Source organism: Vipera ursinii (assembly GCF_947247035.1).
Source record: "Vipera ursinii genome assembly, chromosome: 2".
Taxonomy (NCBI): Eukaryota; Metazoa; Chordata; class Lepidosauria; order Squamata; family Viperidae; genus Vipera; species Vipera ursinii.
This window is the reverse complement of record NC_139513.1, coordinates 79,348,024-79,372,735: the sequence shown is the minus strand read 5'-3', so window position 1 is coordinate 79,372,735 and position 24,712 is coordinate 79,348,024. Positions and strand designations below refer to the sequence as shown.

At 42.0% G+C, this 24,712-nt stretch overlaps 1 protein-coding gene across 3 annotated transcripts in view; it reads right to left on the bottom strand.

Annotated features, from left to right (window-relative positions):
• Positions 1-239: 239 nt before the first annotated feature.
• The window catches only part of LOC310634369 (LON peptidase N-terminal domain and RING finger protein 1-like), a 49,078-nt gene continuing 24,605 nt past the window's right edge, over positions 240-24,712 (bottom strand). Inside the window, exons 9-13 of one of the 3 annotated variants that reach the window (XM_083352683.1) lie at positions 24,452-24,610; positions 23,288-23,450; positions 16,231-16,377; positions 7,694-7,989; positions 4,268-4,909 (exon numbers count right to left, since the gene is read on the bottom strand). In XM_083352683.1, coding sequence (XP_083208809.1) covers positions 7,825-7,989; positions 16,231-16,377; positions 23,288-23,450; positions 24,452-24,610 — 634 coding nt within the window. In that variant the 3' untranslated portion in view covers positions 4,268-4,909; positions 7,694-7,824. Of the gene's footprint in view, positions 1,065-4,267; positions 4,910-7,693; positions 7,990-16,230; positions 16,378-23,287; positions 23,451-24,451; positions 24,611-24,712 lie in introns of those variants that run through there. The other 2 variants (XM_083352684.1, XM_083352685.1) reach the window with 2 other exon arrangements.

Here is a 24,712-nt window from a genome sequence, read left to right as displayed (position 1 = left end):
ATAGATATCTCTTTTGATACTATTAACTTCTAGGTTCATTTTAAAAAAACACCACCCTTTAATATGTCCAATGTTAGAATATTTTGCTTCATTCTGAAAGTGTAAATAAAGTTTATGTGTTTGTCTCCTTTTAACTGTTGTTTTTAGTTCCATCTTATCTGAAATTTATATGGATCCTTAGTCCATCTGTAATTTTCTAAGATCACAATCTTTTGTATATAGATAGATATTTTATTAGTTTTTAACTATAGCAATCTCCAGTGCCTGGTGTACAGTTGTCTTGGTTTATATTTTAACAAGAAAAAAGGACAATAATAATTAATTAACAATCAATAATAATTAAATTTGATAATTCCATAATTAATATATTAATTAATGATACATTTCTTTGATCTTCTCTTCTCCCATTTGTATTCTCCTTCACCCTTAGCCAAAATATAATTCTTAATATTTTCAATGTATAAATGATTAGATATAGGCATTTTTTATATTTATACAAATAATAATAATCTCAATATATAACATTTTTTCATCTTATATTATTCTCATAACAATCATCTCATTGGTTCAGCATACATCCTACTTTTATAATTTTTGTTCGTTTAAATTCTCTTATAGTCAATCCAATTCTTATCAGTCATAATTTCTTCATATTAGTCATCTAACTGTCCAAATTTTCTCATTTAGGTACATCCTCCCAATATTTTACATCATGCATTATAAAAATACTATACTTTTTATTTATTTTATAATATCTAGATATAGCATCCTTTTTAATCAGTTTATATTTCACTTATATATTAATAAAAGTTACATCAACCTACTATTTTAACATTTCATATACGGTATTATAAAACATACTATATTACTTAAATCTCTTGTCCTTCTTGTTACAAGGCCCCTTTTTGTTCAAAATTCTCTGTTCTTTTAGCCATATTTAAACAAATGTTATTCACATAATAGTCCATCTGGTAGGATGTGTCAAATCTCTTGTATCTGTCCCTGGTCTTCTTCTTTTGCAGAGTAATTTTCCAAGTTCATGTAATCCGCTTACCCAGGAGTTTCTGTATTTTTAAAAATATTGTTAGGAATACAAAAGATAAAGTAAGTAAGATAAATACCTTCTGTCTCCCAAACTTTGATGGTTCTCCTGATAATTCCATTTTTCTTGTTGTATCAGAACCTTGAAGATTTTTTCCTGTTTGTGTCAAATTGTAATTCTTTTCCTTTGTTGTTTCATCAATTTAATCATACTCTTCTAATTTGTAGTCTGTTGTCTGATTTATTTATGCCTTTGTTGTTGTTTCCTGGGTGTTTTTTAATTGTAAATTTAGATTGGAAATATGCTTATTTAAATCATCAAAGTTGTTTCGGATTTCCTCGTGGTTTGAGTCTATTGTCATTTGTATTTGTCCCAACATTACATATATTTCCTCCTGAAAAATATTTATCCTGCCTTGAAGTATTGCTTCTGGAGGCCCTTAATTTTCTAGGCTACGTCCTTCAGGAGAAAATATTGAATGTGGCATCCTGTCATTTTTTTTGATACGTATGATATCCATGTTGTCTCCCCCCTTCAAATAATCTTTCATCAGTGTTTTAATTCAAAAGTCAATTTATCAGTCAGTCAAAATTACAGTTCAGTATGTTAAACCACTTTAAATTCTTCCTACAGAGTCTCCTTTAAAAGATTAGCCAAAAAAGCCAAGGTTTTTCTTTTCCATAAACAGTTCTTAGATTTAAGCAACAGGCCAGGTGTTTTTTTTGTTTTTTTTCCTTTCAAACACTTTTTAATCTTATAGTTGGCTCTTCCTTTGTTCCTAGCTGTCTTCAAGGTTATTTGCAATTCAAAGGAACAACTTTTTCTTTGTTTCTAGGTACTCTGCCAATTTCTGAGTCTTTATTGTTAGTGTTCTATTGTCTGAGTCTCCACTAGATGTCAGCAGTTCTTTTTTCAGTTTTCCTTTCTATCAAAAAGTTATTTTCGTTATATATTTTTATAATTCCATCAAAAACAATTTTAGGGTATAAACTTGACAGTTTTTTAGTTTCCTAAGTTTGTCCAGACTGAAGTATTTTAAATCAAATTTTAATATATTTCTTCCCTCCTTTAATATTAATTTGCTGCTTCCATCTGTAAGGGAATAGGGATATAGTCCCCTCCCTTCACTTCTGGAGGTTTTCTTGCTTTGGGGATCTTTTCAAGGATTTAGATAATAGATAGAAGAAAGAAGATCAGTACTATCACCAATTACAAGCATGCTGTTAACCAATCTTTAGGTTCATGCTCTGGGACTTTGGCTACAAGCAGCTTGGGTTGGACACTGATCTCATCCTAGCCTTTCTCCTGTCAGGTTAGGAGGGCTTTCCCCAGATCAAACGAAAGATTACCATTGCTTCATGATCAACGGGGCGCCCCTCCTCTACGGTCACTTCTCCGGGGCAACTTCAGACCCATCTAGGGTCCCCCAATCAGGAAGAAACTAGCCATGGGGAGCAGAGGTCTGCTCTCCCACTGCCATGTGTTGCGGGTGCAAAACCCCTTAACATCACAATCTTAATCACCCTTTTGCTATTTATTAAAAATAGTAAGTCCTTAAATTTGTAATTAAAACATTGTTTCACTAAGGACTGAAGGAGACTCACCTGGTGCTGTTAAATCTGTCAATCCAAAGGTCTCTAATAGCTGAAAAGCAGTTAGCAAGTAATTTCCAAAAGTGTTCAGAGAAAGAAGTTTGCAAAATTACTGTTGTCTGAAAGGTTCTGACTGCAGTTTGAGGAAGGCTATTCTCTTGCCTCCCCGAGCATTAAACCTTCCAGAGAGTTCTATCTTGTGGTCTCATCATGAGAACCAGCTGTCTAGAGTACGTGTGGGTGATCGCAAGCCATCCTTGTCTAGAGAGGTTCTGAAGAGCCAGTCTACTTGCCACAGGTCATGCTGCACTTTATTGCACTGCAATGTCAGCTCTGCTTGACTCTATATATTCCTCTGAAATCCAAGCTCACATTAAAATAGTAACTACATGAAATCCTTTCTCTGTTCCCAGTCACAACTAACTTTTCCCATTTGTTTCAATGCCTTTATTCAAAGAATGGCTAAATCCAGAACTAACCAAGTATGATATACAAATAATCCTCAGTTAAGGACCATAATTGGGATCAGGAACTCTGTCACTAAGCAATACAGTCCTAACATGAAAATTCATGTGACTGCACCAACTTACAACAGAAGTTCCAGTTGTGGCCATTAAGCAAATCACTAATGCTGAACAAGTGTCACTAAATGAGGACTGCCTGTATTGTATTAAGTACTCAACACTGAATAACTGCAAGTTGTTAATTAAGGGAATACAGACAGCATTATTGCCATATGTTTTGATGTCTGTGGAATCTGAAAACTTCCAAATGTTGTTGAACAACAAACTCATCTGCATGAATCAGGGCAGTCAAAGGTAAAAGGTGAGAGGAGCGGTACTGCAACATTTGAAGAGCACCAATTTCCTCTTATCTCTTTGTGATCTTTGATCATTAGAACGCTTAATTTTTCTTTGCTTTTGTCTCTGATTATCTTTGTTTTACACTGACACCTAGTGGAAAGAATTTTCATTGCCAAAAAGCTAACATAAATAAATCCCCCAAATATGATCTTGTATTCGAATTTAGTATTGTTCTTTTTTTGATACATATTTACATTTGTTTTCTTCCCATATGAAAGCACTGCAGAAGGTGATTTCTATATTCTTGTTTGTCATAATTAAAACACTGCTAATATATAAATAAAGGAGCATACTATTCTTCTAAGGCAGGGGTGTCAAAACTTCCGGCCTGTGGCCAGTTACATCATGTAGAGGCTGTGCCTACCCCAGCTCCAGCAATGCAAAAAAGCTGAGATATGTCGCAACATCTCACGTGACATGGCGAGTTTGACACCCGAGTTCTAAGATAATACCTTGAAGCAATTCATATGCTGTCTGACAATACCAAAGCAAAATGTATATGTTATCAGTAGGGTTTTTTCCCCCTAAATTTTATTTCAATAGTGCATGTTGCAAAGAGAAGCAAATATTTTCCTAAATTTGGTATATATTTAGATAAATAATCCCCCCTTCATTTACTGAGGAAGCCAGAATTTTCTGGATCCAGGATTCCAGACACATATATTGTCCAAGCAGCTATAGGATTTGGCAGATTGAAATCATCATCATTGTGCAGTCTTGCATAACTACATTCGCAGGAACCAATGTTTCAGACCAGGCAAACAAGGGTATTTAATTCCAACCAGTATTTTATTTCATAACACATGAAGTAAGTACAAATTGCAAACAAGCAATTTTGCTCCATCCCTTCACCACCATTTTATATCTTTAAATTAGAGAAGCTTATTATTCTGAGGAGGCACAATATACAGAAGAATGAGTTCAACACCAGTGGGTTATAAAGATGACATCTGGAAGCAAGCAGAGAAATAAGCAGCTGGTGGTAGCATGATAAAATAGTCCAAAAATCTATTAAATCTCCATTATGTCCTATAAATATCAGATGCTATTATCACAAGGATAAGATATAAAGGTTGAAAGAAACCTAAATTATGTTCAACATTTATAGTCTATCCCAACGGTTCCAAATAAATATAGAAAAATGCAAAATGGGGAAAAGCATAAGGACCAAATGCCCCTTATTTGGCAGTTGAATTCCTCTTCCCTTTATAGTACACAAAAAAACTCCAGCGCGGTAATTTAAGGCAAGCAAAAGATCTTAATGGGAGAAAATATATCATTTCCATTTCTCTCTCCCCATTTTACATTTTTTTAAAAACATAAATCTCCATGTTGGTGCGATTGTTCCTTTCTATTTGCGCCAAGATGCTTTTATGTTGCTGCAGCTGAAGGTCAACAGTTCACTGGATACTCTGCAAAGGAAGGACCATTTCTTCAATTGAACCAATCTTTAGCATTAGTTCTAATAGCTTTCAAACCTTTCTTGTTATCCTGTTAACTACAGTATAATCAGTGAAACAATTGTCTGGCTAACTCAGAATGTTGCTGGTTTCACACCCCAAAGAAAACTGCTGTTGGTTTTTCCTAGCTTCCCCCATTTCCGTTTGATTTATTTATGTTATTAATAGTTTCACCATTCCATTAATTTGTTATTTGAAGTAGAAAACCTTCACACTCAGCAATTAAGTAGCCATATTAACCTACAGGCCATTTAGAGGCTGGAGTGAAAGTCTTCCTCCTTTGAAGTTTTAGGATGTGTGTGTGTTTGTGTTTTCTGTGTGTTTGTGTGTGTGTGTAATATTATCCCAAAGCAACACACTGCAGGATGAAGGTCTCTTCACTGAAGGTTATTGGTCACCAGACTGGCCATTGTGGATTGGTAGATAAACGTTTTCAACTTCCTGAGTGACCTGAGAGTGATGCCCAAAGACGTTGACCCAGTTTTTATACCTATGGAAGGTTTAAAACCTGGCTCTGCTCTGTCCAAGTCTAGCTTTTTAACTATCTCTCCAAGATATATTTTAAATATATCTCTTTAAGATGATCCACCCAGAGAAAGGAAAATGGCCATTGTTTGCCTGATACAAAAAGGTGGAAAGGCACAAGAGGAATTGTCCAATGGGAGAACATGATAACCTACAGTCCAAATTGAATATTTTACAATTTGTTGACAAAGTATCTGAGTCTGGACAGGATTTTCTTAAACCACTTAACAGTCAAACCAGCAGTAGCACAAGATAGCAGCAGCTTAAATATTAATGTAGAATATGCCCTATGTCTACAATATTTTAATTCTTTCTGACTAGCAGAGACAAGCCAATTTTAAATTACGTCAATACATTGTTATAAGGTGCACTATTAGGCACAGATTTAAGTATAACGAAAAGCCAACACAGCTATATATCATAGCAGGTTTAAAATCTGCAAAAAAAAATACAGTTACTCCTTAATTTAAGACCATTTGTTTAGCAACCATCTGAAGTTACCACTGTACTTTAAAAAAAATGATTTATGACTGGTCCTCACATTATAACCATTACTTTCCTCAGTCATGTGATTGTAACTTGGGTGTTTGAGAACTAGCATTTATTTATCACAGTTGCAGGATTCCAGAGTCATGGATCCACACTTGCCACCTTCTCAGTCAGCTGCTAATAGGCAAGGTCAGTGGGGGAAGCTGGATACATTTAACAATTGCTGCAAAAAAGATAATAAAACTGGGGAATTGTATGGCCGCATCACTTAGAAACAGAAATTCCAGTCCCAATTATGGACATAAATCAAGGACTATCTGTATTCTACAGTGTTGTTCATTCACAGAATCCATATTCTTGGTGCCGGAGCACAAGAACATTTTATCTAAGAATAGTTTTAATCTTTGGCAAATTTTACAAACCAATCATTTTAGCAGCTGTTGTTTTAAAAATCCCATGTCTTCTTAAACATGGAACAAATGGTTGACTTTTCATGAACTATTCAGACATTCCCTATACTAAACCTATGTGTACATGTGCTCAGTTCATATTATATACATGTATATCCAACTTTTTATATTCATGATAATTTGCTTAGCAGCACGTACAATTATGCAGCAGATTGGTTCAGATAAATACTCTGATTTTACTGTCTTGAAACCTAGAATAATTCCTGAATTATACATTTTAGGTTATAGTTAGTCCTCTAGCTATTCACTTCATCACATGGGAATTGTCCACATTTTTATTTTTTGTTTTCAGGTTTCCCATTAGGCATTTTCTGTGAATTAAATCTTTAAAACAGTCTGCTTCAGATGGGTGAGAAAGTATAGCTCTCCAAATGTTCTGTAACTCCCACCAATACTAGACAGCATTAGCAATGGTGAGAAATCATTGTACTTCCTGAACATCTACACATTATCTGTTCACAGTTTAGGTTTTATAACTTTCTAATCATATAGAAGTATTCTAATCTACCTTCTTCAGCAGCATACATCATTGTAACTGATCCCTTTTGGAATTAAACAGCATTAAATAGCAATCAGAATAGAATAAAGGAAAGAAAAAATCAGCCCTTTTGTCATGTTCCTCATTTCTGAGTTGGCTTTTACGCTACAATCAATAGCAGTGAGTTATTTAAATTGGAAAGGACGTCATACAATTTGAAGAGTATGTTGAATAGTCCCATGCAAACATCAATATGTGATATAAGGCAAAATTTCTCAGGAAAGTCCCAGCATTTGTAGTTTTATTTCCTATTCTCATGGCTGTAAGGTGCTTAGAAATGTGTTCACTTGAATACAATTCTCATCTTACTACTGAATCTTTTAGCCTGTCAGTCCAAAACCCATTCAAAAAATCTTGTTACTACTACATTCTACTGTAGTAAATCTTGCTACAACTGCAGACCAGTTTCAGGGTCCTTATTCAAGGAACTATAGGTGAAGTCAGTTTTACAGTAACAAAATAATCACAATAAAAAGGGAAATAAAGACGTTAAGGCTTAGACCACCTTAACTTGGCATCTACTTGATGTGCTGGGATCACAACTGGTAGAATTTCCCAGTCACGGTGATGGCTGGAAATTCTAGGAATTGCAGTCCTAGGACCTCTGGCGGGCACCGCACTGGCATTGTGAGGAGCAACTGTATAGAGCACTTGTGGGCAAACTCAAATCCTCTCTTTGGCTGGAGAAAAGCTATAAAGAGTTGATCTATTCACCAGTTCATTCCTCTGTGGTTGTCAGTTCCATTTTTTTTGCCAGTGGTCTTCAGTTTGCCATTTCTTCCCTAGAACTCCCCACTTCTCTGCCTTCTATGTTATTTAAAACATCCTTGTGGCAAGTCTAATTATTAGTTGCTGTAGTCACGACTTTCCAGAAGAATGTTCAGAATATGCTTTAGTTGGGTAAGTCGTGCCTTCAGGGAGGTTTCAGAAAAAATAGTCAATTTGTGGGTCAACTCAAGGGGCAAGACAGATATAAGCCACCAACACCAAACTGGTCCATCTGGCGATGCCTGGTGAGAAGATAACAGAAAATACATCAACTCGTTTTGCATAATAAATCAATCAAGATTGGTTCTACTAGAGCAGACATGTCAAACTCGCAACATCACGCGACATCGCGCAATGTATTGGGACTGTTTTGCCATTGCCAGCAATAGGGTGGGTGCGGCTTCCACGTGACGCATCCGGCCCACAGGCCAGCAGTTTGACACCCCTGTACTAGAACTACTTGAGTGGAACAATCTTGACCACATCAACACTCATTGTTGAACAGTGTGTCAGGAAAATTTCTTCATCAGCTGAAGACTTAATTCTTGTCACTATCTACAAAGCATGTGACCAAATCTTTTCAAATTAATAGAAATCATTTTTTAAAAACTCCTACAAGGAAGACTTAAGAAGTAGAAGCAGAACAATGCCCCAAATGTTACACTGATAGATGTTATGTGACAGCATATATTTAATGATACAATGTAAATTAAGTGGCAAAGCAATCACCCACTGGTGCATTGATATTAGCTGCATTCATCAACCAAGCTTAATCAAGTTAGTTAAAAACTGACTGTCTGAATGCACAACCTGATAAGCTTGGCTTGTTTGTTTTTTAACAAACTGGTTGAGCAAATCTAGTCTGTTTGCCTGATTTGTGGCTTAATCCATTTTGTGAACCCAGAAAATGGATTCTGCTTTTGATCTTTCATTTCCGATCATAGAAATAGGTCACCGATGAAAGCGTCTCATTTTCCCTCGTTATCATGAGACAGACCACTATGAATGTACAGTTGCAAGAAAAAGTATGTGAACCCTTTGGGATTACATGGAGTTTTGCATGAATTGTCCATAAAATGCGCTCTAAATGTCATGTAAGTAACAACAATAGAAGAACACAGTCTGCTTAAAATAATACTACACAAACATTAGCTGTTGTCATGTTTTAATTGAACATAAGATGGAAACATTCACAATGCAGGGTGGAAAAAGTATGTGAACCCCTAGCCTTAGGAGCCTTGGTGGAGCAGTGGGCTAATGCCTCCTTAAGTAACACCAGCTGCCTGCAATTAGTGCAGGTTCGCATCCCACCAGGCTCAAGGTTGACTCAGCCTTCCATCCTTCCGAGGTAGGTAAAATGAGGACCCAGATTGTTGGGGGCAATTAAGCTGACTTTGTAATAATGCCGCTTGGGTGTGTGTGTGAAAGCCCTAATAAGCAGGCATATACATAGAATGAAGGCTATTGCTAAGCTTGTAAGCTGCCCTGAGTCTTCAGAGAAGGGCGGGATATAAATGCAATTAAAATAAATAAATAAATAATGACTTCTCCAAGAGCTAATTGGAGCCAGGAGTGAGCCAACCTTGACTCCAATCAGTGTGATGATATTGGATGTGTTGCTGACAGATGTCCTGCCCTTTAAAAACACACACCTGTTTTGGGTTTACTGGTCTCAAGAAGCACTGTCTGATGTGAACCATGCCTCGCAAAAAAGAGCTCTCAGAAGACCTACGATCAAGAATTGTTGACTTGCATGAAGCTGGAAAGGGTTACAAAAGTATCTCCCAAAGCCTTGATGTTCATGTATCCAAGGTAAGACACTGTCTACAAATGGAGAAAGTTTAGCACTGTTGCTACTCTCCCTAGGCGTGGTCGTCCTGTAAAAATGACTGCAAGAGCACAGCGCATAATGCTTAATGAGGTAAAGAAGAATCCTAGAGTGTCAGCTAAAGACCTACAGAAATCTCTGGCACATGCTAACATTTTTGTTGACACATCTACAATAAGGAAAACATTAAACAAGAATGGAGTATATGGGAGGACACCACGGAGGAAGCCATTGCTGTCCAAAAAAAATATTGCAGCACGTTTGAAGTTTGCAAAAGAGCACCTGGATGTTCCACAGCACTACTGGCAAAATATACTGTGGACAGATGAAACCAAAATTGAGTTGTTTGGGAAAAACACACAACACTATGTGTGGAGAAAAAAAGGCACAGCACACCAACATCAAAACCTCATCCCCACTGTAAAACATGGCGGAGGGAGCATCATGGTTTGGGGCTGCTTTGCTGCCTCAGGGCCTGGACGGATTGTTGTCATTGATGGGAAAATGAATTCCAGAGTTTATCAGGACATTTTGCAGGAAAACGTACAACCATCTGTCCGCCAACTGAAGCTCCGCAGAGGATGTGTGATGCAACAGGACAATGACCCAAAGCATACAAGTAATTCAACAAAACAATGGCTTCAAAAGAACAGAATACGCCTTCTGGAGTGGCCCAGTCAGAGTCCTGACCTCAACCCGATTGAAATGCTGTAGCATGACCTTAAGAGGCTGATTCACACCAGACATCCCAAGAATATTGCTACACTGAAACAGTTTTGTGAAGAGGAGTGGTCCAAAATTACTCCAGATCATTGTGCAGGTCTGATCTGCAACTACAGGAAATGTTTGGTTGAGGTTATTGCTGCCAAAGGAGGGTCAACCAGTTATTAAGTCCAAAGGTTGACATACTTTTTCCACCCTGCACTGTGAATGTTTCCATCTTATGTTCAATTAAAACATGAGAACAGCTAATGTTTGTGTAGTATTATTTTAAGCAGACTGTGTTTTTCTATTGTTGTGACTTACATGACGTTTAGAGCGCATTTTATGGTCAATTCATGCAAAACTCCACGTAATCCCAAAGGGTTCACATACTTTTTCTTGCAACTGTAAAATCAGGTTCTCACTTAAGGCCACTGGAGCTGTTAGGATGAGCTGGCTATTGGATCCAGCTGGTGATATGTGCAGGCTATTTTTGCCTGCACATATTGCATCTGCAAGATGATCATCTATTAAGTTGTTTTGATCTGTGATACCCTCTGGCATCGTCTCTCAAAGCTTGATTACAGGATTCTGAATCTTACTGTGATTCTTTTACTGGATCTTTTTTTTTAGCTGATCAAAATCTCACTCACTTGAGGTACTCTTGATGACACCATAGATGCCAAATTAGTATGGGGCTGTTTGATAGCTTCTTTTCTGGATGGATTTCAGTTCATGAAACAGGACATGAACAGACTTGCTGGAGTGGTTTGGTGTAATGGTTAAGATGCTGGACCAGAAACCAGAATGCCACGAATTCTGGTCCTCCCTTAGGCATGGTAGCTGGTAACTCTGGGACAGTCATTCTCTCTCAACCCAAACACTCCACAAGATTGTTACAGGGAAAACAGGAGCGAACGTTATTCTACTGTGAGCTGCACAAAGATATATCCACTACTTGTCCTTAAATCCATGCTCAACTTGTTTTGTAGCTTATAGTCAGGAATTATTAGGTAAAGGTAAAGGTTCCCCCGCACATGTGTGCTAGTCGTTTCCGACTCTAGGGGCCGGTGCTCATCTCCATTTCAAAGCCGAAGAGCCAGCGCTTGTCCGAGGACGTCTCCGTGGTCATGTGGCCGGCATGACTAGATGCCAAAGGCGCACGGAATGCTGTGACCTTCCCACCGTAGTGGTCCCTATTTTTCTACTTGCATTTTTACGTGCTTTCGAACTGCTAGGTTGGCAGAAGCTGGGACGAGTAACAGGCGCTCACTCTGTTACATGGCACTCGGGATTCGACTTGCCAAACTGCCGACCTTCTGATCAACAAGCTCAGCGTCCTAACCCACTGAGCCACCGCGTCCCTCTTCAGGAATTATTAGTTCATTATAAATGTCTGCCAGGGAGAGAAGGCAGCAGCAATTAGACAACTTGTATCCTTTGGTGATTATCAATCAGAGGTTAATCTCTAATGTGACTGAGAAAATGAGCAGCCCTAAAAGAACAGATTAAACCTGACTTATTAGCCTACCAGTTAAGCAGTGGAGACTTCTTTAGATAGACACGTGATACTATTGGTTCTTCTTGATCTCCCAGGTAAACCAGACAGGAAACACAAATATTTATTTATTTTATTTATTTTAATTCCATTTATATCCCGCCCTTCTCCGAAGACTCAGGGCGGCTTACAAACTAATTCTACTTTAAGGTTTATAAGGGTACATTAACATATTCTTGCATGTCTGAAAGTACAAACTTCTTGCCAACACTTTTAGCTGCTTAACCATTGGAAAGAGTCCTTTCAAAGTTTCTTTCTCTCGACAGTTAAGTGACTGGGGGCTCCTGCCTCTCTTGTCTAATTGTTTCCTAGCAAGCATCTCTTTGTCTCTTTCCTCAAGGTCATATACGTTATACCTAGGAACTTTCAATGCTGTTGATCAATTTTAGATTGCCTTAGGAGAGCTGGGAATTAAAGGCACTGCTTGACATGAGTTTCCATCTCTCAGGTTGACTTCAATTGGTGTCCCTTGCAAATACTTGAGTTGCTCCTAGCAATACAGTTATTGCATGGTGTCTTTTAGTGCTCGATTCTGTCTCTTTTCAGTGTCCACATGAAATTAGCATAAAGTATGGAATTGAGTCCTCTCAGTGTTTTGGTGAGACCCAAATCTATTTCTTTAAAGCTGAAGAGACTGACAGTCAAATAATGTTTGAAGGTGCTCAGCGTAAAAGGTCACAGTTTCAGAGAAGTGAAAAACAGTTCCACTCAGAAGTGGTCTCAATGGAATCATATTCTAAGTGAGAATATGCAGTGGGAATACTGCTGAATCCAAACTCTTTCTCTGTTTTCCTAGAATGAAGCCATGATCAAAAGTACCTTTTATATACTGCTCAAAAAAATAAATAAAGGGAACACTTAAACAACACGATGTACTGTATTTAATAGTAGGATGTCTTATCTTGTGTTCCCTTTATTTTTTTGAGCAGTATACATCAACTCCATCATTTCCTAGAAGAAAATGACTATGCAACTATGGTACACATTGTAATATCCTCCAGGTTTGATTACCATAATATTAATTATGTTAGGTGAGCTACCTTTATGTGTAGTCTGTAAAAAAATTACATAATTCAAAATATAAGCTGGTCTTTCACAGAATTCAAGAGGCCATATTGCACCTATCCTAACACTTTTCAATGGCTTTCATTCCCAGTGCTGATTTTCAATACCCTAAATCCAGGTTATTTGAAAGTATACTTTTTTTCTATATTTAGATTCCTCATGGTAAAAGTCATTAGAGGAAATGTGACTATTGTTGCCATAAACAACAAGTGCCCAGAGTGCAATTATTTGTTAAAACCCTAATTGGCTTGTACGTTTTTTAAAAAAAGATCCTAAGCAAGCCTGTTAAAATAGCCTTTAACTGTTTAGTCTAATTACATGTTTGTTTGTTTTTTATTAATTCTGATTTAATTCAGATTTTGATTTTATGTCTTATTTTAAAGACTGAGACTATGGAAAACAATAATACAACCTTAGTTAAGGAATAATGAATTGAAATAATCAAGGGTTGGGATACCACAGGTGCCTTAGAAGGAACATTTTTTAGGAGGTGAAACTGAAAGTAATTAGAAATGAAAAGTAGATAAGACTTGATTCAGTTTTTCCGCAGACAGGAAATTAAATACTTGAGTAAAACATATTTCTAGGCAGAAATAGATATTTTTTTATTTTATTTTAATTTTTTTAAATTCCATTTATATCCCGCCCTTCTCCGAAGACTCAGGGCGGCTTACAAGCTTAGCAGTAGCCTTCATTCTATGTATATGCCTGCTAATTAGGGCTTTCACACACACCCCAGCGGCATTATTACAAAGTCAGCTTAATTGCCCCCAACAATCTGGGTCCTCATTTTACCTACCTCGGAAGGATGGAAGGCTGAGTCAACCTTGAGCCTGGTGGGACTCGAACCTGCACTAATTGCAGGCAGCTGGTGTTACTTAAGGAGGCATTAGCCCACTGCTCCACCAAGGCTCTATATGTGACTTGCCATTACTTTCCTCTAGGATGTTTTTCAGCTTCTCAGTCCAGTTACAGCCCTGTAATTTTACAGAGTCGCATAGTTTGAAGGAGAGGTCATCTCACCTAAAATCATTTCTCCTTGTAAAGCATGCCTCATAGATGATCATCTAGCCTCTCTAAAGACTTCTAATGAAGAAGCACTCAAACTTTCATATGGCAGTCAGGAAGTCCCTCCTAACACCTAGCCTGATACCTAGACTACAACTGTCTTTAATGTTGTTCTGGTCCTGTCCCCTGTAGTGAATATATCTACTTCCAAAGGACAAACCAGGAGCAACACTGCTTATCTTTTTTCAAGGGCAGCTAAGTGCTGCTGCCATCTTCATCAAAGGACCCTTGGGTGATGACTGAAGTAACAAACTTTCTTCTTCTTTCTTCATGGCACTTCTGTGTAAGATACTGGATAAAACATGGCTGAGATTAATTCTGTTATTCTTTTTAGGCCAAACTCAAAGACTATTATCCAGCCGTTCAGGCATTTTGCTTCATATTATAAGTTGCCTTAGTTTAACATTATGGCTCTGTAGATGTTGCCAGTTTTATGCTATCCCTTCTCTGTGCTTCGTTTCTTTTTATGGGTTATTAGTATAATATTCTTAAGCGCATGCCATTCTAAGAATTCTAGAGCAATGGCAATTCTTTAAATTATTCATGCAACTAATAAATGATATGGTGTAATATTAATACAACCTACTAATATCTTAAATTAATATTGCTAATGTAATAGTAACTTAATGCTGAAATATTTAAAATAGTCACCATGGTGAAATTATACAAAGTAGCATGTTCTTTCTAGTCTTTAAAACAGAGCCCAAACTTCCTATTTTAAAAAGCCCAAAAAAGCAATCTTTCTTGTAGAGCTATTAAGTCTCACCTATTACTTGAGGAGAAAGGTTTGCAGGTTCCAGCAACCCAAGGTCATAATTCCTTTAATTAATTTATTTAGACAGAAAAGTGAGATTAATAGGTTAATTAATTCTAAATTAAATTTACTTTGGCACTGAACTTTGTTTATTACTACACTCCTGGAGAATTATGATGTTCAGGTACAAAGTTCTCTTAAGGCTATCTAACCGCTTGTAGAAAGAAAAACATACATGGAAAGTTATGATAATGCAGTATGTCTAATATTATTTACTTGGGAAGGCAGCATTTCTAAGACTATACCATGAATGGTTTGAGCCTTATGGTAATCTAATACTATGGACTGCATTTAAAGGGCATTACCTAGTCAAATGGCTAAAAATACATTTTTTAAAAAAATGTATGAATGTACAAAATGCAACATTTTAAACTGCTGACTTAATTTTGTTAGGTTCTTATCTGCCTTTGGCTGATCTTGAAAAAAAATATATGTAATGATACTTGCATAGTATTTGGATGGGATACTACTGGAAATCTCAGGGCAATAGCAAGTCTAAGAAATCAACAACACATCATAGAAAAATAATAGAAAATAACTTTCATTCCTGTCAGGAAAACCTCATGGATTCCATGGGTCCATATCACCATCAGACATTAAGTTTGATTACAGGGAACTATTGTTTTAACTCATTCAACTTATAATGTACAGAAGGCAGGTGGCAGAAGGCATCTACATACATGAACCTAAATCTGAAATTCAAGGCAATTTAATTCCTAGAAAACAATTTAAAAATGACTTCTATATCTATTAAGAAATGCAGTATTAAGATTCTAGAGAGGACAAATGAAAGACAAGATACGAATGGCTGCATAGCATTTATTTATCTCTTGTGATGTGCTTCTTTTTAAAAAAACTTAGTGTATGAACACAAGATTATTTTAAAAACCCTACGTGTGCCATGGAACATCACCAAATATGACATGGTTCATGTATCTAAGAAACAGTATTTCTATCTCACTAAGCAGGGGGTTGGACTAGAAGACCTCCCAAGTTCCTTCCAACTCTGTTATTCTATTCTATTCTATTCTATTCTATTCTATTCTATTCTATTCTATTCTATTCTATTCTATTCTATTCTATATTATGCTATGCTATGCTATGCTATGCTATGCTATGCTATGCTATGCTATGCTATACTCATCAACAACAACTTGATAACACATAATCAATAAATGGTCAACATGGCTTAACTCTGTGGGCACCTAGTTTATCTAACTTACTACAATAGGCTATCAGAATAGAATCCATGCCAACACAGGATAATTGTTGTTGCAACACATTGTTGCAACCCTCCAAAGACTGGGAATCTTCTATATTCTCCTCCAAATTAGAATGAAATCTGAGTATCTTTATTGTTATAGTATTTGACAGTTATATATCCCTTTTGTCTGATCTCATTCCCCTGCAGATTATTTTATATTCCTGGTGAGAACAAGTCTCAATACCTGTATGTCTTCCTCTTTTTCAGGAAGTGGTCCATGATGCATCACAAGCTGTCTCAAAGTTCTGCCCCCTTGTTCATAAAACCTCTGGGTTAGCTCATAGGTACAATCATGCAAATTCTGGAGCTCAGTCTGTTCTTCTCCTTCCATCTAGATCACAAAGTCAGAAGTTGAAAACAAGCAAAATGAAGCATATTGAAAGTAAAAATGAAAGAATTTGAACAACAGTTGAGATCAAAAGAGGGAGGGAAAACGTAACAACCAAGTAGAACTCAAATGTGGTTGCCATATAGCAGGGATATGTAAAATACTGCATGCTTGAAAAAAAAACACCTGGTTTTGAGCAGTCTGTGCCAACACTGAAACATGTGCTTGGATGTTTTGCTCCATACACAGAATGAAAAGTGCTGTTCTCTGCAGAATTGGTTTGGGATGGGAGATAAGAGAAGGAAATGCTCTTGAGGAAACTCTCTCAGCCTACTGGGAAAGGAAGGTGCTGGGACAATGGGGACAATGGGGGCAGAGGGCCAAACTGAATAATCTATCTCCAATCGTTACCATCGGTCCTATAAGATCTAACAAGAGTTGGCATGGTGCAAGTAATTGTTTTCTAGCTCAGCTATGTTAAAATTTGTTCATTTTAATATCTGTTTACTTATTACCACCTTGAATGCCATCTTTTGGTGCAGTGGCGTAGCGTGGGTTGTCAGCACCCGGGGCAAGGCAAGTAATTTGCGCCCCCTAATTCGTGGATTTTAGCACTCGAGTCTGCACTGTACCTCCCCCAGATAGTCCCTCGCTCTCTCTCCGCACCGCACCGCACGCCTGGCACCCCCCCTCCACAGTGGGCGGCAACCCGGCGGCTCGGATCGGATTCGCACAGCCAGCACTGCTGTGAGAGAGAGTGAGTGAGCCAGGCAGGGGCAGAGAGCTGCGAGTGCGAGCGCGCCCCCCCAGATGTTGCGCCTGGTGCGGCTGGCCCCCCCTGCACCCCCCACGCTACGCCACTGTTTTGGTAGAAAAGTGAAATACAAACTGAATAAATCATTAACATCTGTAAATTATAAGTAGTCCTTAACTTACAACAGTTTAGTGACTATTTGAAGTTACAATGGCATGGAAAAAAGGGACTTAAGACCATTTTTTACACTTACAACCTTTGCAGCATCTCCATGGTCACATGATCAAAATTGACTCATATTTATGATGGTTGCAGTGTCCCAGGGTCACGTGATCCCCTTTTGCTACCTTCCTACAAGCTAACTCAATGGGTGTTGTGACTCAGGGCCAGCCTGTGGGTCCGGCAGCCGGCTCAGATGCCTCGGATGACTCAGATGAGGGGGAGGAGGAGGGTGTGGAAGACGAACCGGCTGATGATGGCTTGGAGGCTTTGCAGAGCCCCCAGCCGGGGCCCTCTTCTCAGCTGCGTGAGCCCGATAGTGCGGAGGATGATGACCCACAGCTGGCCCTGTTCAAGGACGCCCGACGCAGGAGGCAGTCGAGCAGGACCAAACAGAGAAAGGCTGCGGGTCTCCTCGGGAGGAGGCAAAGGGAGGCCACGCCCTGATCTCTAAATAAAAGGAGTGTTTGGGGAAGGGCTGGTTGCTGAAAGCAACCCTTCCGTTTGAGGATTCAAGTTCCAGTGTTTTTGTTTCTTGTTCTGTTGTTTGAGTAATAAATCTTGGCAGACGCTTTTCAGCCTCAGACGCTCTCCAGTCTCTACTGTTTGAACAGGGGTTTGCCTTATTACAAGGCCGGTAGCAGGCTGGTTCAGAACAGTTTGCTTTCAGCCTCCCACCCCTTATTACTACGATGGAGCAGCTTCGTGCCGAGAATGCTCAGCTCACCCAGCAACTCACTTTGCTGGCAGCTCAAGTGGCTCAACTGCAAGCTCAGGTACATGCTGCACCCCCACCCAGGAGGAAATGTCAGATAGCTATGCCGGATAAATTTGCTGGCAATCCAGAACTGTTTCCTGCCTTCCTGGGACAATGCCAGCTTTTTATCAGCGTGAGAGCAGCTGATTTCCCCACTGACCGGGATAAGGTGGGATTCGTGTTAAGCCTTCTGTCGGGGGATGCAGCTCGTTGGGGCACGCCTCTGCTGGCACAACCTAGCCCTTTGTTGGATAACTTTGGGGGGTTTTGTGACCATATGCGCATGTACGAGGACCCAATTAAGGCGCAGACCGCCACCCGACGCCTGAAAGCTTTGAGGCAGGGTCAGCGCCCCCTACAGGCCTATATCAGCGATTTCCGGCTGCTTAGCCAGGATTCCGCCTGGAATGAGGCTGCGCTCGTGGATGCCTTCCAGGATGGCTTGTCGGAGGAGATGTTGGATGAGCTGGCCCGCGTGGACATTCCCTCAGACCTGAATGGGCTGATCCATCTTTGTCTGCGGATCGATGCCCGGCTGCAGCAGCGAAAGAGTCGCCGTGCCACCCCACAGACCCCTGCCGCCCCTGTTGTGCGTGAGCCCCCAGTCCAGAGGGAGGAGCCAATGGAGCTGGGTGCCGCCAGGTCCCGTCAATCGGTGACGGAAATGGACAGACGACGATCGGGGGGGTTGTGTTTTTACTGTGGGGACCCTGGATATTTGGCTGCTTCTTGCCCAAAGAAGCGTCAGCGGGCATCAGTGACCAAGCCTGCCCTGAGAAAGTCCCCTACTTTGCTGTCGGGAAACGGCCCGAGCCCGATCTAGATGGTGTGATAGATCGGGCGACCCACAACGACCACGCCGAGCGACGCCGTTCCGACGGTGCCTGTGAACCTCCACGGCATTTGATTTTGGAGGCACGTCTGATCTTTCCTGGCAAGCCAGAGGGGATTCCGGTCCATGCCTTAATTGACTCTGGGGCTACCACTAACTTTATGGACTCGGCCTTTGTGGCCAAATGGGCTGTTCCCCAGTGTCTGGTGGATCCGCCCATGCTAGTGGAGACTATCGATGGTCGAGTGCTCCTGTCCGGGCCTATTACGGCCGCCACGCAACCAGTGTGTATGGCCATCAGTTCCCATGTGGAGGCCATCCAGTTCTACATCACTTCGGATCTGCACTTCCCCATGGTCTTGGGACTGGCGTGGCTCCGGGCGCATGATCCACAGATCTATTGGTCTCAGAACTTGGTCACCTTCCCAAGTTTGCAGTGCGTGGACCACACCCGCTATATCTGTGCCGGCCAGGTGGAGGGTTCCTCAGGGGTTTCCTTGCCTCCCGAACTGTCCGACTTTGCTGATGTGTTCAGCGAGTCAGAGGCGGACCAATTACCCCCGCACAGGCCCTACGACTGCTCCATTGATCTAGTCCCTGATGCGCCTCTCCCAGTGGGGCGTTTGTACTCCATGTCGGAGCCCGAGTTGGCTGCATTGCGGGACTTCCTGACAAAGAACTTGGCTCGTGGTTTCATCCGGCCCTCGTCCTCGCCAGTGTCTGCGCCCGTGCTCTTCGTCAAAAAGAAGTCGGGCGAGTTACGGCTTTGTTGTGACTACCGGAAACTCAACGCCATCACGGTGCGTAACCGCTACCCGCTGCCCCTCATCCCCGAGCTCTTGGACCGACTCCGGGAGGCTAAGATCTTCACGAAACTGGACCTGCGCGGAGCTTACAACCTCGTCAGGGTACGGCCGGGTGATGAGTGGAAGACGGCGTTTGGTACTCACTATGGACATTTCGAGTACACGGTGATGCCGTTTGGCCTGACCAACGCCCCCGCGGTGTTTCAGCATTTTATGAACGACATCTTTCGGGATCTGTTGGACCAGTTTGTCGTGATCTACCTGGACGACATCCTGATTTACTCCCCGTCGCGTGAAGCGCATCATCAGCATCTCCGTCAGGTCCTGCAGCGCCTCCGGAAACATCTGCTGTTTGCCAAGTTGGAGAAGTGCCAGTTCTACCAGGTGACCATCGATTTCCTGGGTCACTGCATTTCTCCTGAGGGCATCGCCATGGAGCCGAGTAAAGTTGAGTCGTTGCAGAGTTGGCAACCCCCGCATCGCGTGAAGGATGTTCAGCGACTCCTTGGATTTGCCAACTACTATCGAACATTCATCCCTGGCTTTGCTGCCTTGACAGCCCCCCTCACCCGGCTCCTGCAGAAGAAGACTCGCTTCCAGTGGAACGCCCCCGAACAACAGGCGTTCCAGGCTTTGAAGGACGCCTTCATGAAGGAGCCCATCTTGAAGCATCCTGACCCGCAACGGCCGTTTGTCGTGGAGGCGGATGCCTCCGACATTGCCATTGGGGCCGTGTTACTCCAGGCAGCGAAGCCCAGCGGTACCCTTTTCCCTTGCGCGTATCACTCTCGGAAATTGAACCCCTCGGAGCGCAACTATACCATCTGGGAGAAGGAGCTGCTGGCCATCAAGGCGGCGTTCGAGGCTTGGAGGCATCATCTGGAGGGGGCGCAGCATCAAATCGAGGTCCGGACGGACCACAAGAATCTGGAAAGCCTGCAGACCGCTCGGAATTTGAACCGCCAGATCCGGTGGTCCCTTTTCTTTGCGAGGTTTGACTTTCGGGTGCGGTACATACCAAGTGGGCACAACCAGAGAGCGGATGCTCTGTCCAGGAAGCCCGAATACACCCGAGTGGAAGACAAGCTTCCGCCCAGGACAGTGATTCCCGTCGAGTCTTTTGCTGCAGTGCGGGAGCCGGTGGATATACGGGCTCGGATCCGGGAGGCGCAGCAGCAGGAGGCGTGGGTGGCTCAGCGGAAGGAAGAGGTGGGGCCAGATTCGCCTTGGTCGGTCACGGATGGACTTTTGTATTATCATGACCGGCTCTATGTTCCGGGAGGGCCACTCAGGGGACTCGTCCTCAGCCAGTGTCATGATAACCCGGCTGCGGGGCATTTTGGCCTGTTCAAGACTCTGAACCTGGTCTCCCGTACCTTCTGGTGGCCCCGAGTCCGACACGACGTCCAGTCTTATGTCACCTCCTGCATCCCATGCAGGCAGGCCAAGTCAGCGACAGGGGCCCCGCCTGGTTTACTGCAGCCCTTGCCAACACCCAAGAGACCCTGGGGGGCTGTGTCCATGGACTTCTTGACGGATCTACCCCCATCCTCCGGCTTCACGACAGTGTTTGTGGTGGTGGACATGTTGACCAAGATGGCGCACTTCATCCCCTGTCGCGGCTTACCGTCAGCTCGCACCACTAGTCGCATGTTCATCCAACAGGTGTTCCGCCTGCACGGCCTTCCCGATAGAGTCGTCTCCGATAGGGGGGCCCAGTTTACAGCCCGCTTCTGGCAGGAGTTGATGCGGGCGTTGGACATTAAGGTTTGCCTCTCGTCCGCGCATCATCCTCAAACTGACGGGGGTACCGAGAAGGTCATCGGTATCTTAGAGCAGTATCTGCGCTGCTACGTTAACCTGCAGCAGGACAATTGGGTGGACTATTTGGCCATAGCCAAGTTTGCTTTTAACAACTCGCAGCACACCTCCACGCAGATGACACCGTTCTTGGCCAATGTGGGTTATCACCCCCGGTTTTTCCCCCTTTCTCCCGTGGACTCACCGGAGCCGGCAGCGAACGAATTCATGGCGGAGTTACAGGCGATCTATCGGTTGGTGCGACGGCAGCTGGAGAAGGCCAAGGCCGACTACAAGAGGTTCGCCGATCGGTCGAGAAGGGATACGCCTCCACTATCGGTGGGGGATCGGGTCTGGCTGTCCACCAGGAACCTACCATCCACTCGGCCGGCGAGGAAGCTGGACCACCGTTACCTTGGACCGTTCCCAGTCGAGGCTGTCATCAATCCGGTCGCCTATCGTTTAACTCTGCCACGTTCCCTGCGCGTGCACCCCGTCTTCCATCGGTCCTTGTTGGTCCCCGAACAACCGGCTTGTCCACTTCACCAAGCGGAACCTCCCCCATCAGGACCTCGTGATGGAGGCAGCACCCCCGAGTACGAGGTCGCCAGCATCAGGGATTCCCGCTGGCTGAAAGGTCGCTTCCAGTACCTGATCGAGTGGAAAGGGTACGGGCCGGAGGACTTCACATGGGAAGACGCGACCGCCGTTCATGCCCCTGCGTTGGTGACTGCTTTTCACGAACAATTCCCATCCCGACCGCATCCGGATCGGCAGACCCGGGGGAAGGGCCCTGCGGTGCGGGATAGTGTTGTGACTCAGGGCCAGCCTGTGGGTCCGGCAGCCAGCTCAGATGCCTCGGATGACTCAGATGAGGGGGAGGAGGAGGGTGTGGAAGACGAACCGGCTGATGATGGCTTGGAGGCTTTGCAGAGCCCCCAGCCGGGGCCCTCTTCTCAGCTGCGTGAGCCCGATAGTGCGGAGGATGATGACCCACAGCTGGCCCTGTTCAAGGACGCCCGACGCAGGAGGCAGTCGAGCAGGACCAAACAGAGAAAGGCTGCGGGTCTCCTCGGGAGGAGGCAGAGGGAGGCCACGCCCTGATCTCTAAATAAAAGGAGTGTTTGGGGAAGGGCTGGTTGCTGAAAGCAACCCTTCCGTTTGAGGATTCAAGTTCCAGTGTTTTTGTTTCTTGTTCTGTTGTTTGAGTAATAAATCTTGGCAGACGCTTTTCAGCCTCAGACGCTCTCCAGTCTCTACTGTTTGAACAGGGGTTTGCCTTATTACAAGGCCGGTAGCAGGCTGGTTCAGAACAATGGGGAAGCCAGATTCACTTAACAAAGGTGTGATTACCTTAAGAACTGCAGTGATTCACTTAACAGCTGTGGCGACAAAAGTTGTAAAATGGGGTAAAATTTATTTAACAAATGTCTCACTTAGTAACAGAAATGTTGAGCTTAATTATGGCTGTATGTAGAGAACTACCTATATCAAGTGACACCCTGTGCATATCATTCCTTTTGTTTTAGCAAGATATTTAGGACATTGCAGTTCGGCTGTTCGATTTTCACCGGCTCAAGGTTGACTTAGCCTTCCATCCTTCTGAGGTTGGTAAAATGAGGACCCAGATTGTTGGGGGCAATATGCAGAGTCTGTAAACCACTTAGAGAGGGCTGTAAAGCCCTATGAAGCGGTATATAAATCTAAGTGCTATTGCTATTACTCTTCACATAACGACTACTCACCTTCTCGTCTTCCAAATATTCAACATCTGCAGTGTTGTAGCCATCTCTGTGCCCTCGTCTTAAAACTCGAAACCTCCTCTTGCCTATAGTGTCCACCAATGACCGTCCGTCAGGAAAAAATGCTATTTTCTGAATCTCTAATATACAGCCATAGTCAGCAAAGCTGAAAAGAGACAAGCTTATTAATGCAAGACAGAAGGAAGTTTCATATTTACAGTTCTTCTTTTCCAGTTCTGCTGTGCTATATAACCTGTGGGATGCTACTATGCAAATGCTTTGAACTGAACGACATGGCCTACGAGGACCCAAACTCAAAAACAACACAATTTAAATGTAATTAAATTAAAATTCAATCCCTATCAAATACTGGAACAACTTTCCGGTACAGATTCCCTTTCATTTGTACCCATTTGACTTTAGCACTTCACAAACAAGAAAAACTTTTAAGTTTTACTTTTTAGGCTTTACATTTACCGCATATCCAGCAAATGTATATAAAAAACACACTTTTAACACGTTTCTTGAACTCCTGCATAGTCCCAAATAATCACATTTTCAACCAGATGCACAGGTTCCTTCCTTTTACGCTGTGAGCACACAAAACACTGCAAAAAGTCACCCTGCACAAGCAATAGACTGCATTCAATATGCAGATGTTGGAGACAAAGCTGGCATAGTGAACAAATATCAACGGAAAGACCAGGTGGTCGTCTCTATTCTACCTGCCATTCATAAACATTAAGTGCAGACTAACATGTAAAAAAGATACCAGCAAAGAAACAGATCAATATCCCTTCGTTTATTTATTTAGATTCTGACTATATTCCTCCTAATCATTGGCATCTATCAAAGAAAGCTGATTTGCAACTTGATTTTATGAAGCTCGGGGGAGTTTTCTACTTCACTTCTCTAAAATCTAAGTTTTTTGTAGGAGAGAAGGAAGAGGAAGAGAGCATTCAGTTACAATTGGGAGATGAGACTCTGCTTCCCAATCCCAAGTTGAACCCATGTATGGAATTTCAGAAAACGAAGTTAAATTTGTTCTTTTTAGTATGGTTCTACTATCTATTGATTCAACCAACCCCAAAATTGTGGGGATTCAACCTCTGCTTAGACCAAAGTTTTTAAAAGTCTGAGCAGCCCTGGGTCTTCCGTGTCACTTACTTTTTTCCATTTTCATATATGCACATGCCAAACATCTTTGTGCCAGTCTCCTGACATCTTCGCATCATGAGTCGATAGCGAGGTTCAAAGACATGCAGAGGACATACAAGACCTGGAAATGACATGGTGCACACAAAGATGGGGATATTCTTGTTTAGGCTGTAAAAGAAAGGAGGGGAAAGACCATGATCAACAAAAGGACTGTGTGTAGGAACTTGAAAAATCAACGGGAGGATTTTAGAGTAGAATATACCGCTGGAT